Source organism: Myiozetetes cayanensis, unplaced genomic scaffold (assembly GCF_022539395.1).
Source record: "Myiozetetes cayanensis isolate MyiCay16 unplaced genomic scaffold, myiCay2020 scf10, whole genome shotgun sequence".
NCBI classification, from domain to species: domain Eukaryota; kingdom Metazoa; phylum Chordata; class Aves; order Passeriformes; family Tyrannidae; genus Myiozetetes; species Myiozetetes cayanensis.
Window position 1 is genome coordinate 17,708,719 of NW_026086605.1, and position 13,611 is coordinate 17,722,329.

The 13,611-nt window shown below is 39.5% G+C and overlaps 1 protein-coding gene across 1 annotated transcript; it reads right to left on the reverse strand.

The window, feature by feature from the left end:
- Positions 1-2,777: 2,777 nt before the first annotated feature.
- Positions 2,778-12,965, reverse strand: LOC126653291 (lipase member M-like). The gene is made up of 10 exons (XM_050340846.1): positions 12,949-12,965; positions 11,378-11,489; positions 10,114-10,231; positions 9,228-9,426; positions 8,439-8,548; positions 7,609-7,745; positions 6,951-7,097; positions 5,831-5,902; positions 4,206-4,277; positions 2,778-3,023 (listed from the first exon to the last, which is right to left on the reverse strand). The coding sequence occupies exons 1-10, from the start codon at positions 12,963-12,965 to the stop codon at positions 2,778-2,780; spliced, it is 1,230 nt and encodes a 409-aa protein (XP_050196803.1).
- Positions 12,966-13,611: the final 646 nt, after the last annotated feature.

Consider the following 13,611-nt stretch of genomic DNA (forward strand, 5'->3'; position numbering starts at 1 on the left):
CTGGGTGTTCCAGTTCGCTGGGACTGTGGCAGACCTTGACCAGTACTGTTGCCCAACTGAGGGGCTGCTTCAAATATAATCTTTTGAGATGAAAATGAGGAATGTCCAGATTCTCTCAACATAGTCTTTCAAGAACAGTCTCTGCTATTGCTTTTCATTTGTTTATGTTAACTTTACAATTCCAGACTGACCTAAATGTGTTTCCCACTGAGCATCACAACTCATAAAACCCATCTTATTCTGCATTTATCACACTCCAGTGCCAAAGAAGGCTTGAACACAACATACAAGTTTTCTCCCAGTGAGGGAACAAACAAGGGGTCTTGTTTATTCCAAGCCATTTTCATCAGCTCTGAAAACATGGTATCTTTGGAGATCTTTGCCTAATGTCTGAATTACTTATAGTCAGCCTGAGGGCTCAGTCCTCACTGAGATTGATTTGATGACCATGGGCAGTCAGACTAGTTCTGTGGCCTGGGGCAGCTGGGCTACAAACTAAGCAGAATCCTCCTACATGAGGATCAGCCTGTTCAGCCAATTAATTCACAAGTGTCTTCAGAAGAACTTGTGTTTCATCATGGACTGATGAGCATTTAGAAGAACACCAGATGAAAGGGATGTATTCTTGGGAACATCATTGCAAATGATATGATACCTTTGACTAGTGGGGGAAGGAAAAGAGTGAAATAACAGGATGTCAGTGAAGGCACAGTAGCAGTTCTGCTTTACATATTAAGTAAAGAACATTGTTTGGGAGAGTGAAAAATGTAATTTGGTATTTTCTCAGTGAAAAGCATTATAACTTGGCTGCTCTGATGTCTGTAAGTGACAACTTTCATTAAACTGTAAATCAATCACTCAGAAGAAGTTCTGCAACATGATGTCTCATCCCTCCTCAGAGAGGTGGGATCAACAGTCCCAGCGATGTGTCCAATGCTGTTTGCCCAACCTGCTTTTACTGATTTTCCAGTAAATTCAATGTCTTGCCTCCTCTGTGTTGTCTCAGGTAGTAAGATAGTTGTACAGTTGCAAGCTTTTTCTAGGTGACCTTAGGGAATGCTCTGGGTACTTTCAGGTATATTGCCATTTCATTTACCATTGAAAGTATGGAAAACTTATAATTTAGGTCTCAAGTCCTCATACATTTCCCCTACAAGCAGTGAGACAGCTGAAAGATTGACTCTCTGAAGGGTATTTGTCTCCAGGAGTTTGTATTTGGTGTAAGGAATGTCCCTGTCTGGCGGGCAGCTCTTTTGTTTGGATCAAACTCTGGTTACATTTGTGAAGCAGAAGGAAACAGGACAGGCTTCAGCAGTGGGCTCAGAAGATGAAACAGGCCTGTTGTTTGTTTTGGAAGGGAAAAGTGCAGAAGTGGCAACAGCAACGAATAATTTGTTTGGCTAATGAACCATTACACAGAGTGGGGCATTGGTCCTTTGGTCATACAGTGTCACCAGTGAACTGCCTTAGTCCAACAGCTGTACCTGCCCCTGGATAGCATCCCAGTCTTGGCACACATTAACATTTCATTCAAATGGAGAATGAAGTTGCCATGCTGAAAGAAAACCCCTAAATGCACTGTGTTTCTTTTCACAGTGAAGCTAATGGAATTTTATTGTGGAGGGATGGTGACCTATAATGGTGTAACCTAATAACCATGGAGGCTACCCTTCAACTGAGTGGTTTTGTGCAGTAACTACCTCTTTGAAACAAGATTGGTAGAGTCATAGTTACCCTGGGAAATTAATAGGATGACAGTTTCTTCAGCACTGTTTTAAAAGCAGTGCTTTTCAGTAGTGGTCAAAGTGCTCTAAATACCCATGGGGTGGAGATAATGGACTCTTTCTAACAATGTTTGGGCCCTTTTCATTTTTGTGTTTAAACTCCAGAGAGGCTGCTCAGAGCCACAATAAAGGTTAGAACAGCTCAGCTCTGTGGTAGCCAGTAGCTTACATGGGAAACAGAAGGAGATGTGAGATTCCTGTTGGGATCATGGTGTAACTTTGAACTGAAGTGTCCTGTGGAAGTGTTGCCAAAAGGAAATCAGCTCCTTTCTCCCGAACTGGAAAGATCATGTACACAAATGCTGAAAGTGTTGTCAGTAGAGACTGAGTTTGCAAATATTTCCCTATCTCAGGGTGGGCCTTGAAACCAGGTTTCCCAGCTTCCAAGTGCATACTTGAACCATGAGACTGGCTATTGTTTTCTCTCCCTGTGTCCCTTGCTCTTCCTCATGAAAACAGTGAGCAGTCCTGTTTCAAATGAAGACAAACCATCTTCTTTTCAGAAGTGAGGGGTTTTTTGTATTAACTCAGTTTTTGCTTTATGGTTACCATCTTATTTAATAAGAATACATTTAATAAATACTACAACTGTAAGAGTTAGTCTTGGCTTACACTATGCCTTTAAATAACTGTCAGCCCAATAAACTGAGAAATAATATGAAGAATGGAAAATATCTTGAGATCACTGAATGTATCCAAATTTAGGAATTGCTTTCATTACGGTTAAAGACTAAAGAATAGAGTAGGCTGCAAGCAAACCCTGTCCTCTGTTAGCAAAGTATGGTTATTGCAGAATCTAAAGTGTATCAATTCAGAAAGTATTACAGAACCACAAAGTTGCCAGAAAAGATGAAGTGCACTATCAGGATGCAAAAGGCATTGGAGTGACATGGGGTGTGCAAGAGGAACCCTTTCTTTGGCTCCAGATGCAACAGAAGGGCTTTTTTTTTTGTACTGAATGAATCTGAATGTTGTTGAATGAGTCAGGTAAGGCTACTGCTTGTGGGTTAAGGACTTCTGCATCAGATCAATAATTTCATTGTACATATGCAAAGGTGCATCCAATCCCCAGATAAAATCCAGGTGTGCCCATTCAGGAATCTTCTTGTGATAGATGAGCTTCTTTATTTTAGACAGTAAAATGGCCGCATCCTTGGGATCTGCGAGCAAGTCTTGTCCTCCAGTCCATACTGCAGTTGGTACAGTCATCTTTTCTATGTTGTAGAGAGGAGGAATAGTCTGGAAAACATGAAGCAGTACAGGAATGAATGTCCAGGAGAGCACAGAAAACTTTAAATGTCTATTTTGAGCTTTCTTCTGTCACTGCTCAAAGTAGAGGTGCCTAAACCAAAGAGGAAGGAAGTTCCCTTGCTCGCTTTTTACTCAACTGATAGCAGTGTCAAAGGTAAAATGACTCCTGGGTTGACAAAGAGTTACTGTTGGGTCTTTGCCCTCTCAACTAGGAATTTTAGGGCAAGAACCTATAACAAGACAGAAGATGTCAGGATGCCTCTGGATAAACCCTATCACGGTCCTTTTGAAGTGCTGATCAGTCCCAGAAGTCATGATCTAGATAGAAAACATATGTGACAAGGATGAAAAGGATCATAGAGTGGCTTCTGTAGGAGGAGAGGGAAAGTAGCTTAGGACTTCTGAGTTTGGAAAATAGAGACCAGAGCAAGTACAGGAGACAGGATTATACAGTCACAAATAGTATGAAGAAAGAAACAAGAAGTAATTATCCCATTACTTCTCATAACACAAAACCTAAAAGGCATCCAGTGACTTTCCAGGAGCAAGCAAATTCATGTCAAACCAAAAGAAGTTGTGTTTCATGCAAACCATCATTAGAACATGTAACTCATAATGACAGGTTGTTATGGAGAACTAAAGGGTAGGAGGGTCAAGGATGGGATTAGAGTCTTGAATGGAGAAGATGTTCCTCAAGGTCTTTTAGAGGACAAAGTCCTTTTGTCTCTGGCTGTCAGAATTTAGGGGTGGCTGTTAGTTCTCCAGTTGTACTCTTCCTAATAGTGTTTCTGTGAACTCTCATGCATAGTCAACTGTTTCAGTTCCACTAGTAGGCAAGATGTCTCTGTTCTTTTCCATTAATTTTTGTTTTCAATATCCATTTCATATTAATTCTGTCCTTACTTCCTCTTATTCCTATTGATCAAGTAATTGAAAAGTTTTGCTCTTCCCTGTTCTCTTTCTTCCTTTTAAAATGTCTTAGATTTATCATTTCATTTATCACATTTTCCATTAGTGCTTGCATGCTTTCTCCATTGACTTCCCAAGTGAAAAGTAGTAATATTTTCATCTACTAATATTCTGAAAATGTGTCTCCTACTACATACTTGCTCTCTTCCCGTGTGCTTCTGTGATGTCCAAGGGTGATAATATTGTTTGACCAAAACATACCTGTTGGTATTTTTCCATGTTCTTCTTTGAACTTCCCCAGTCATAAGCTTGGAACTTCCCCGAGCGGGCCACCTAGAAGGATGAACAAGGGAAGGGCAGTTATAAAGCCACTGTTCAGGAAGTTTGTGTGTTCTTTTCCTGCTGAGCCTCTGACTCCAATCTAAAGCCCTAACTGAAGTTCTTCTAAGAGCTATGAAAGAGTCAATAGCAAATTAAGTAAAAGTGTCAAACAGTGAAAAGGAGCCAAATATTTTTGTCAGAACCAAAAAAATCATGTCCTCCACAGAAAGACCAAGAGATGTCCTTGCAGACAATTTGTTCAGGTCGGAAAACTGCTAAAAACAACTGCCTTCAGCAAGTTCCCCTTACTGCTACTGTCTTGTCCTCTTCTGACAGTCATTTTGCCATCACTTAGCTCTGTGAGTGGCTCCATCTTATGTTTTCTCTTCCCACTCTACTTTAAGTACAGAAATCACCATTTCTAGTTCTTCTCAGGGGCTCCTTGGCTTTGCCTACAACATGGGTTGTTACTACTGTGAGACATACCTTCAATGGGATCTTAACATTGAAAGTCTATTCGCTCCTTGAATAGTAATAACAGCAAGGACAGTGAAGACTTGGGAATATTACTTTTGCATGCTTGTGCTTGCCAGTCTGTGGTTAGATGCTGAATTACATCTGCGTCAATTTGCAGACCTTCCCCCACTGTGTTTCTGGGACCCTTTTTCTTTACAGGTCTTTACATGGTTACAAAAGCAACTTCATCAAATCTAATATCTTATGTGAATTCACAGCCAAAAGTAATGTTTAATTTTGAGTAAATGCCTATGCAGATGTCACTCCAACATTCCCACGCGTTTGCTGTGCTGAAAAGTGCGTTCACACTCCCGCAAGCTCACTGTGCTCAGCGCTGCTTCCTGCACTGCTCCAGAGCCTGTGGTGCAGCCTTGAAAGCAGCCTTGTTACAGGGGCTTCTGTGAGTGAGCCCAGGCTTTATGAATCCTGAAAGTGTGAGCCCCAACACAGAAAGGCAGCTCCCATCAGCATTGCTACCACAAGGGTTCTGGGGCAGTACCTTGTAGGTATGGGATATGAAGAGCCTACTAAATAAAGGGTTCATTATTATTTATGATTATATTGCTGTCCAGACAGTGAGACCTTTGAAAGCAAGAGATGAAACTATATGGTCTTTTACTAGTAAAACTGAATCATTTACATAGCAGCCTAAGTCCTGCTCATTTCTTGACTCCACACTGGAAACATGACTAATGTCTTAAGCTAAGTTCTGTACAGAACTGTGGACATCATTTATAAAAGGTACTAGATACACAATAAGAACAGTGATAAATACAACTGGATGCACAGCTTCCAGAATACATGCTTTTACACAAATGCAGCACTTCACTGTTGCCTTCAAATGTACCTGTATCACACAGGGTATTCCTATCCCGATGGTAAAAGAAAGATCAATGAAAAACAGCCTTTTGAATTGAGGTTTCAATTGTAAACCACAGGTTACATGTGTGTCCAAGAAATAACCAATGGCTTCGTAGCAAGGTATCTCTATACCTCTCAATTCAGCCCAAGGTGAGTATGTATTTTGTCTTCCAGGCATTTGCTCATACCTGACTCCAATGGACTATGTTCTGTACAGAAGTTCCAGCGGAGGTCTGGGCAATATACACATTGATTCGGTTCTGAAAGAAAATACTCAGTGAGCACTCTCTTCTTCCCTTCCATTCAGAAGTACATCAAAATATCTGCTACAGCAGTGTCATGTATTTATAAAGCCAATAGAAATTGGACTGGGATGACTGGAGACTCCCTCAGATTTACTCCAGATATGGCAATGTGTTAGAGTAGCACTGGAAGAACAATCCCCAATCAGAACATTTTCCAGTATGACAGAATCTGGAAGAATCTACAGGTGGAAGTATAGAATAGAAAGTCAGCAATTTAGACCCCAAACTAGGTGGCTTTTTTTCAGAAGTCTGTATCAGATGTGAGAGAGCATCGCTGTAGGGCAGAACAGCAATGGGAAATGTAACTGCCTTAGGAATGCATGCCTATTTGAAAGAAAACACACTCTGGTCCTGCCAGGTTTCTTAACAAGCTGCTGCATGATCCTTCCTCAGCAAACACACTCTGAGGCATTTTTTGAGAAATGTTGGAGCAAAATTTTGATGTGATCTGACCTAGAGCTGAACATAGCATGAGGTGCCCAAGTATGTCTTAATAACCCCCTGCAGTGTCTGCCAACTCTCTCTCAGGTACCCCCAAGGTATCTTGTGCCTCTGGGCACATCTCTGATGATCCAAGGCATGGAGGAGGACAAGGGGAAATATATGTGCTCATTTCTCTGTTGCAAAGAGAAAACATGAAGTGTTTTATTTCTTCTTCTGCAGTGTGCCAGCATACTAAATATTTCTCATGAGACCAGTGGCAGACACAGTATGAACCAGCATATGGTGCCCTGGGTGAGGTCTGGCAGAAGGCAGACTACAGAGTTTTGGGGGGCTCTGAGCAGCTGTTGACTGTTGACTGCTACCAAGTGCTCTTCTGAGGAGTGAGAAAGTGGTCCCCTGTTAGTGATAGGGCAATTAGCAGATACCACTGTCCAATAGTGGGGACTGCTCCCTGCAATGTTACACTAATAGAAATTCAGGATTTATACCACAGGATAGAAGATGAGTTTTGGAAGTATAAGCTTAAACTCTCAGTAGAGCTGGTAAGAGTTATACATACCACATCAATGTTTTTCAAGTTGCAGCCACCCAGACTGAAGAAGACACTTCTACAAAGCCCAGCTAAAGCTCGGTGGCTGCAGACAGGGGCTATTATCCTTCTTAGACCTTCAGTCTGGGGAAGGAATTCCTTTTTGCCAAGCATACTCTATGAAATACAAAGTAACATTCATTTAAGAATGTACATTATTCCTCTTTTCCAGCACTTTCAGTGGTTCTTACTTGCTTTTCTGCATTTGCCAGTTGATATTCCCACAAACAAGAAAGAAATAATTTGGTTTTCTATCGCATCAGCCTTCTTGGCCATTACTCAATTTCTGTTACATCACTTTTAATGAAGAGATATGTTAAACTTTAACTCCAGTTCATAGTTTTAAGTTTGTGTATCAGCTGTGGTTTTGTCTACACAAATCTTGGACACCTTTGAAGATCTGCATCTCTGTGCCTCTCTGGGTGACCTGTCCCAGTGCTGCAGTATTGCCTCCGATAGAAAGCTTCTCTCAATGCCCAGTCTGAACTTTCAAGGCTTCAGCCATAAGGTAGACCTACCCACATGCAAATGAGTAGACTTCACAAAGCCCTGTACTTCCTGTTTAACCATTTTAAGAGCTGAACAAGCAAGTGTACAGTTAAACAGTCAAAACCAAGATATCACATACCCTGAGCACTTTTTCAGGAAGGTAGAGGAGTTTTGTGGCCGGGCCTTTAGCATACTTAATAGTAGTGACAGGTGCCAATGCAAAATAGAGTTTGATTCTTTGAGCCAGCTCTGGCATTGCTGAAAATGCAATGAAAGCTGAGAAAACAAAAAAGATGAGTCAAAAAACCATTGTTTGTACATTTTTTTTCATTATTAATAAATGCTATTCTGCAACTCCAAGCCTACAAGTTACGTTGTTAGTTGCTGAGAGACTAGGGTTCAGCTTAGATTTATGTGAAATCCCTCTTCTCCATGAGTTAGCAGCTTGTAGGTTTTTTTCCCTTTTTGGAAAAATTTATTTCTATATTTTGCCTTTGCAGCTTTCTTGCAGGCCTGTTTAAACATAAATGCATACTTCTGATGTATATTCATTCATTTCATATACTACTGGGAGGAGAAGTTGTTTTTCTTCCTGTCAGTTCGATTTTATGTTTTCTTTTTTTGCGTGTACATCCAGTCCAAACTGGCCAACTTCTCTTTCTGTACTCTCATCTTCCTGTTTCGTTTATTTTGGTCAACTGACTAGATGCTGTTGGGCACACCCCTGCATCTTGGAAAGAAACAATTTTGATGGCCCATGGTAATTTCCAGTATAATTTTAAGTTGACAGACTTCCAGTAGCAGTGCATTTGATCCATTACATTTTACTGTCTTCATAATAAATTTGAAATGTGTTTTTCACCCCTAAAAAGAGTAAATGAAAACTGCAGGTACATTCAGTAGCTCAGTATCTCAAATCACATTTTACACCTGTTTTCCTGAAGCATTCATCTTCTGTGTGTAACTTACCATTGGTAGTACCTTGTGAATAGCCAATATAGTACAACTTTTCCTGTCCTGTTTTCTCCACAATGAAATTTATTGCTGCTGGAAGATCAAACCTTGCCATCTCATCAAAACTGCAGTCAGGAGATTGAAAGAGAAGGATGCATAAATGAAAAATCAGACATTGAATTGAATCCACATTTTTCGTAATGGTCTGTCAGCAAAGAAGCAGTCTGAACCATTTAGTGAAGCATTCATCTGTTTTAGGTTCTGTGTTTTCCTAGCACTGGGTATGGAAGATAATACTCAAGATTTTCTGGGGTAATTTCTCCCTTGATTTTAACAGAAGGACCATAGCTTCAAGAAGTGTCAGGCTGAATTGCTACACAGAAGAAACAGGTGGTGATATAATAACAGAGCTCCTTTCATGGAATTACACATTTTATACTGTCTGACATTAAAAAAAAAAGTCTGTTTCTAAAAGGTCATTAAAATAAATGTAAATATTATTTACATTTTCTCCTTCTGTGACTTTTGTGTTACTGCCAAAATTGCCTCCAGGGCATAGGAATGGCTTGGAGATCACCTGTGAAGGTTCCTCTGAGTTGCTCTGCTGCTATGCCTCTAGTTTGAAGAACCTGTTCTAGCAGTAATTAAAGTAGTCTCCATTACTATTACAGTTCACATGCACGTATAGGAGCACCTCAGCAAAAGTGAATGTAAAGAATGCTTTTTAAAAGGTGGAATTTTTAGCCAGCTGAAATTAGTATGTGAGGATGAGCAATGGATATGCCCTTCAGTGGTTCTGTCTACCTGAAAGCCCAGAATTCATCTTGATCAATGGAATAATTTTCATGTTTTCTTGACCAGCGATTCCCTCTGCTATTTCCCATCCAAACGTCAAAACCAGCATCAGCTAGCATGAAGCCCAAGCTGTTGTTGGGCAGGTTTGTGACCCAGTTACTAGCATCTCCCAATAATCCATGCTGGAGAAACACAGCAGGTTTCGAAGCTGAAAAGCAAATCAGAAACAAAACAACCATTTATAACTTTTTCTTCTTCTTTTTTTTTTTTTTTTTTTTTTTTAACTTGTAGTTCAGGGACATTATTCAACACTGGGGCTTGTTCCTGCATCAAGTAATCATAAGAACAAAACGTCACTGTCTGCAAGAGAGAACTTCTAAGCTTCTATAAGGTTTTATGGAAAGATGTGCCTGATATCTAACCTGGCACCATCTGGTCATTGTTTGGTAGCTCAGCTGCTTCAGCTTGAGATTCTCAATTCTGATATAGAGAATGAAGGTGTGGGATTGTTTGAAGAGGTTTGCTTTACTCAAAATACAAATCAGCCACAGATATTAACCTGGTGTAAGCAAAAGCAAAGCAAAATTAGAAGCCAGAACTGCTTTCTCAAAACAGGCTGATTAGGCAGATTACAGCCTTTATCCTACTTTTTTTTCTTTTGTACCTTTTACTCATCAACTCTTATTAGGAAACATATGCTTCATATTATAATGAATTTTTGTTATAAATAGGTGTACTTCAGATAAATTCTGTACATCTTGTTCAGGGCAGCCAGAACTCTCTTAAAATTTCACTCAGGTATACAAGCTTTGGTGGACATTATAGAAATACAGCGTATCATTTTTTAGAACATGCCCTATCTAGGCTGGCCTTGTGTCATATTAAAGAACTGTACCTGAGCTTCCTTGATTCTGAGTACCATAAGGGATTCTGTTAATGGTAATGATATAACCATCTTCTGTCATCACTTCATACTGCTCGCTGGGGTACCCTTTGTAAGTAATGAGCTCATTCTAGAAGAGAAGGTACAAATGCATTTGCTTGCCAAAGTCCATTTCATATACTACATGCATAAGATAGGTGGAATGAAGAAATGCTAGAAAGCAGATTGGGCATTAAATCTACATATATTAAGCATCTGAATAAAGCAGTATCAGACTGAATATTGCAACCCTCAAAAAACCCAACAAATTTGCTTTATTCTTTTTGTTATATAGAGAGTTTTACTATTCATTTTAAATATGACTTGTAAAACCTGTATTATACTCTTGCCATACAATCATCACAAGCCCTTGCATTCTGATGATAAAATAATCACTGTAAACTCATAGCAGGAGTTTACGAGCTGAGAGGAGATGTGTGGCTGACATGAGGAGCTGCCTGGGTGCAGTGCTCCTGGTCTGCTGCAATGGAAGCTGTAACCAGTTTATCTAAACTACCTTCAGAGAAACCCAGAAAGCTTCACAACTTCCCTGTTGTGAACTGCATAGATTCAATGAGTACTGCTGAGAATTTGACTACATTATGAAAAAAACAAGATCAGGCAGTTGCATAGTCATAAGGGAAATCACTATCACAACCCACCTTAAGATCTGAAGTAAATATTACTTTTGACCTATAACATTCAACCTGTTTGTTTCAAAAGAGAATTGTTTTTTATAACCTGTTCTCAGAGAATTACTCAATGTATTTTGTCATGCAGGACAGAAACACCACGATTTTAAAAAGTGACTAGAGACCTAAACAAGTTTGCTTGGCAAGAGGTGTTCCTCTGAAAAGCTGGCCATTTCTGATCTATGCTGGTCACCACTACTTATTTAGAGACTTCTTTGCTGATGAAGTGTTGACATTCCAGATGGCCATTCTTTCAGATATGCAGGTAGTGCCAGCAACCGCAAACTGGTAAGTGATACGTAAGAGGAAATGAACTCTGGTAGATTTACTAAGGAAAGGTGTTTGCCTCAATTTCTATCAAACAGGAGATGTGCTGTTAGACATGCAAACAGAAAAGAATAGAAGAGAAAGCAGTACTATATACAGTGGCTACAGAGGATAGGTCAAATAAAGCAGCTTATCTACCTTGTTTTTTCTAACACTTAGAAACCTCTCTAGAGACATGCATCATGTCCATCCTCAGGTCACTCCACAGAGCAACTTACAACATTCATAAATGCTTCAGGATCCACAGCTCTCTCCATTCTTTTCATTTCTTCTGAATAAGTAATTCCCTGAAACAAATATGTCACAGCAACAAACAGCCATATCTTCTCTCTGCAAAAAATGATATATTCATCTGTCAGTAGTCCTGCTCTGCACTTGTAATCCCGACAGGTCTCCGATGAGGAGAGTTCTGCCTAATAGTAAATGGAGCCAGTCTGGTACACCCTACTTGTTAATTAAACAGAACAAAGCTGATTTCAAACACCTATCTGAGGGAGTTTGGCAGCAACCTGGATTATCTGCTAAGGAGTGGACCAGGATGTTGCTCTTGATCAGGGCAAAAATATCAATAAATCCAAGGAAAGAAGCAAAGTTTTTGGAGAAATAGATGTCACTTGTTTGTCTAAGGAGTAGGTCACTTGCATTACCACAGCACACATTTTTTCTGTAGATGAATTTGGAAACATTTCTGGCTAACCCTGCAAACAGGGGTGTTATTGGGCAATTCATAAGTAAATCAATCACTGTCAGTGAAGTTTTCAAAGCGCAGACAACCAAGTTAGTGGATAGTTAGCTGAAAAAAAGCAAAGACAATTGAAATTAAAAAAAGTAAATAAAGGTAAATATCATTTAATCAAAAACTTAGGAACCTAAATAGAACAGTTACTTATATTTGCCTGGTGAAATTTATTCAAAACTGCTTAATGGCAAAATTTTTTCAACTCTACAGGATGAGGATGGGGAAAGGAAAAGAAAGCTTTGCTAAATGTAATGCTAGTAGAGCATAAGTGCAGGTACATCCAGTTTTGTTCAGCAAGTAAGGAACAAAAAACCGTGAGAGGTAACTACCCTGCTTAGATGCACACATAGCAGCTCCACTTTCTGCAAAGACCAACATACTCTTACCTCAAAGAAAACGCAATGTTTGAATTAGCATCCTTTCTACACTACACAAACCCCTGGAGGCCACATCTGAACTTCTGCTGTCCCAGTAATAGATCTTTAAGCCAGACTTAATCAGCCAAAAAACCTATTGTATTTATTGTTTTCCTAATCAAGAAGACTTCTAAAGGGTTTTTTCCAGAGTAATACCATAGCCTATTTTTTTCTTATCACAGAACAATTTATATTCTAACTTCCTAGCACTACATCCTGGTACAATCTGTGTGTTGAAAATACTTGTCTCCTTTTGCAGAAAAAGGAACAGATGTTTAGAAACCCTTTGTTTTACTGAGTTAGCCTCCTTTCTTTCGGTTTAAAGTCACTGCTTTCTTATTCCCTCTCTTTTCATTTTCCCATACATCTGCAGCTATCCCACAGTTACCTAAATTCAAGGTAGGTGAGCCAGGTTACTCCTCTTTATCCAAAAGGAACTTTCCAAGAAATAGCCATATGGTCACCTACACGAGTTACAAACAAAACAATACAACAAAATATATTTGTTTCCAAATATTAAAGCAAATCCTCAAGCTCAGGTTTGATACCATCTTTGGCAACTCCCACAAAGTCTTCATCAGTTTTGGATATTTGGAAATATATATATTTGGAAATAATTCAAAGCATTACTGACCTTGTGCCAGAAGTCATGACTTTGGCTGAGCAACTGTGGCTATTGAAGAACAGAAACTCAATTCCTGGCTGTTAGGAAGCTGTACTGTATGAAGATGGCAGTGAAATGATGGTCATGCACTGCTTTTCCCCCAGTCATGCAGCACCTTGACAACAAGTAGCTATTTCTTCCCCACTCCTCATTTCTTCTGTTATCACTTCAGCTTTTCCCTAAGGTAGCACCAGGGAGATGCAACTCCTTTTATCCTTAAACCTCATGCTTTCCAGCTCCTTAGCCACAACAGCTATAACAAGGCTCTTTCACTATCACAGATTGCTGGATTTTTAAGGAGAATACCAGCCTCTGTGGAGTGGTAGAGCAGGATCAGGAATTTTGAAAACAAATACATTCATAGATATACCTTATCATAACTAATGAAATTGTCAATAAATCTGCAACAATTTTCTTTTTTAATAACAACCTACCATTCCATCTTCTCATGTTATCTCGAAAGGATGGAAGGAACTCTGACTCTTGATACCTCTACAGATGTTATTGCGCATATTTTTCTTTTATTCTTTTAATGCTCTTGTTGCTGTTCTATAATTCTACATTGATGAAGGAGTGGTTTCAGTGGTTTTCCTCTATTTATATTTTCACCTCTCAGATGGCCATAGAATTGAA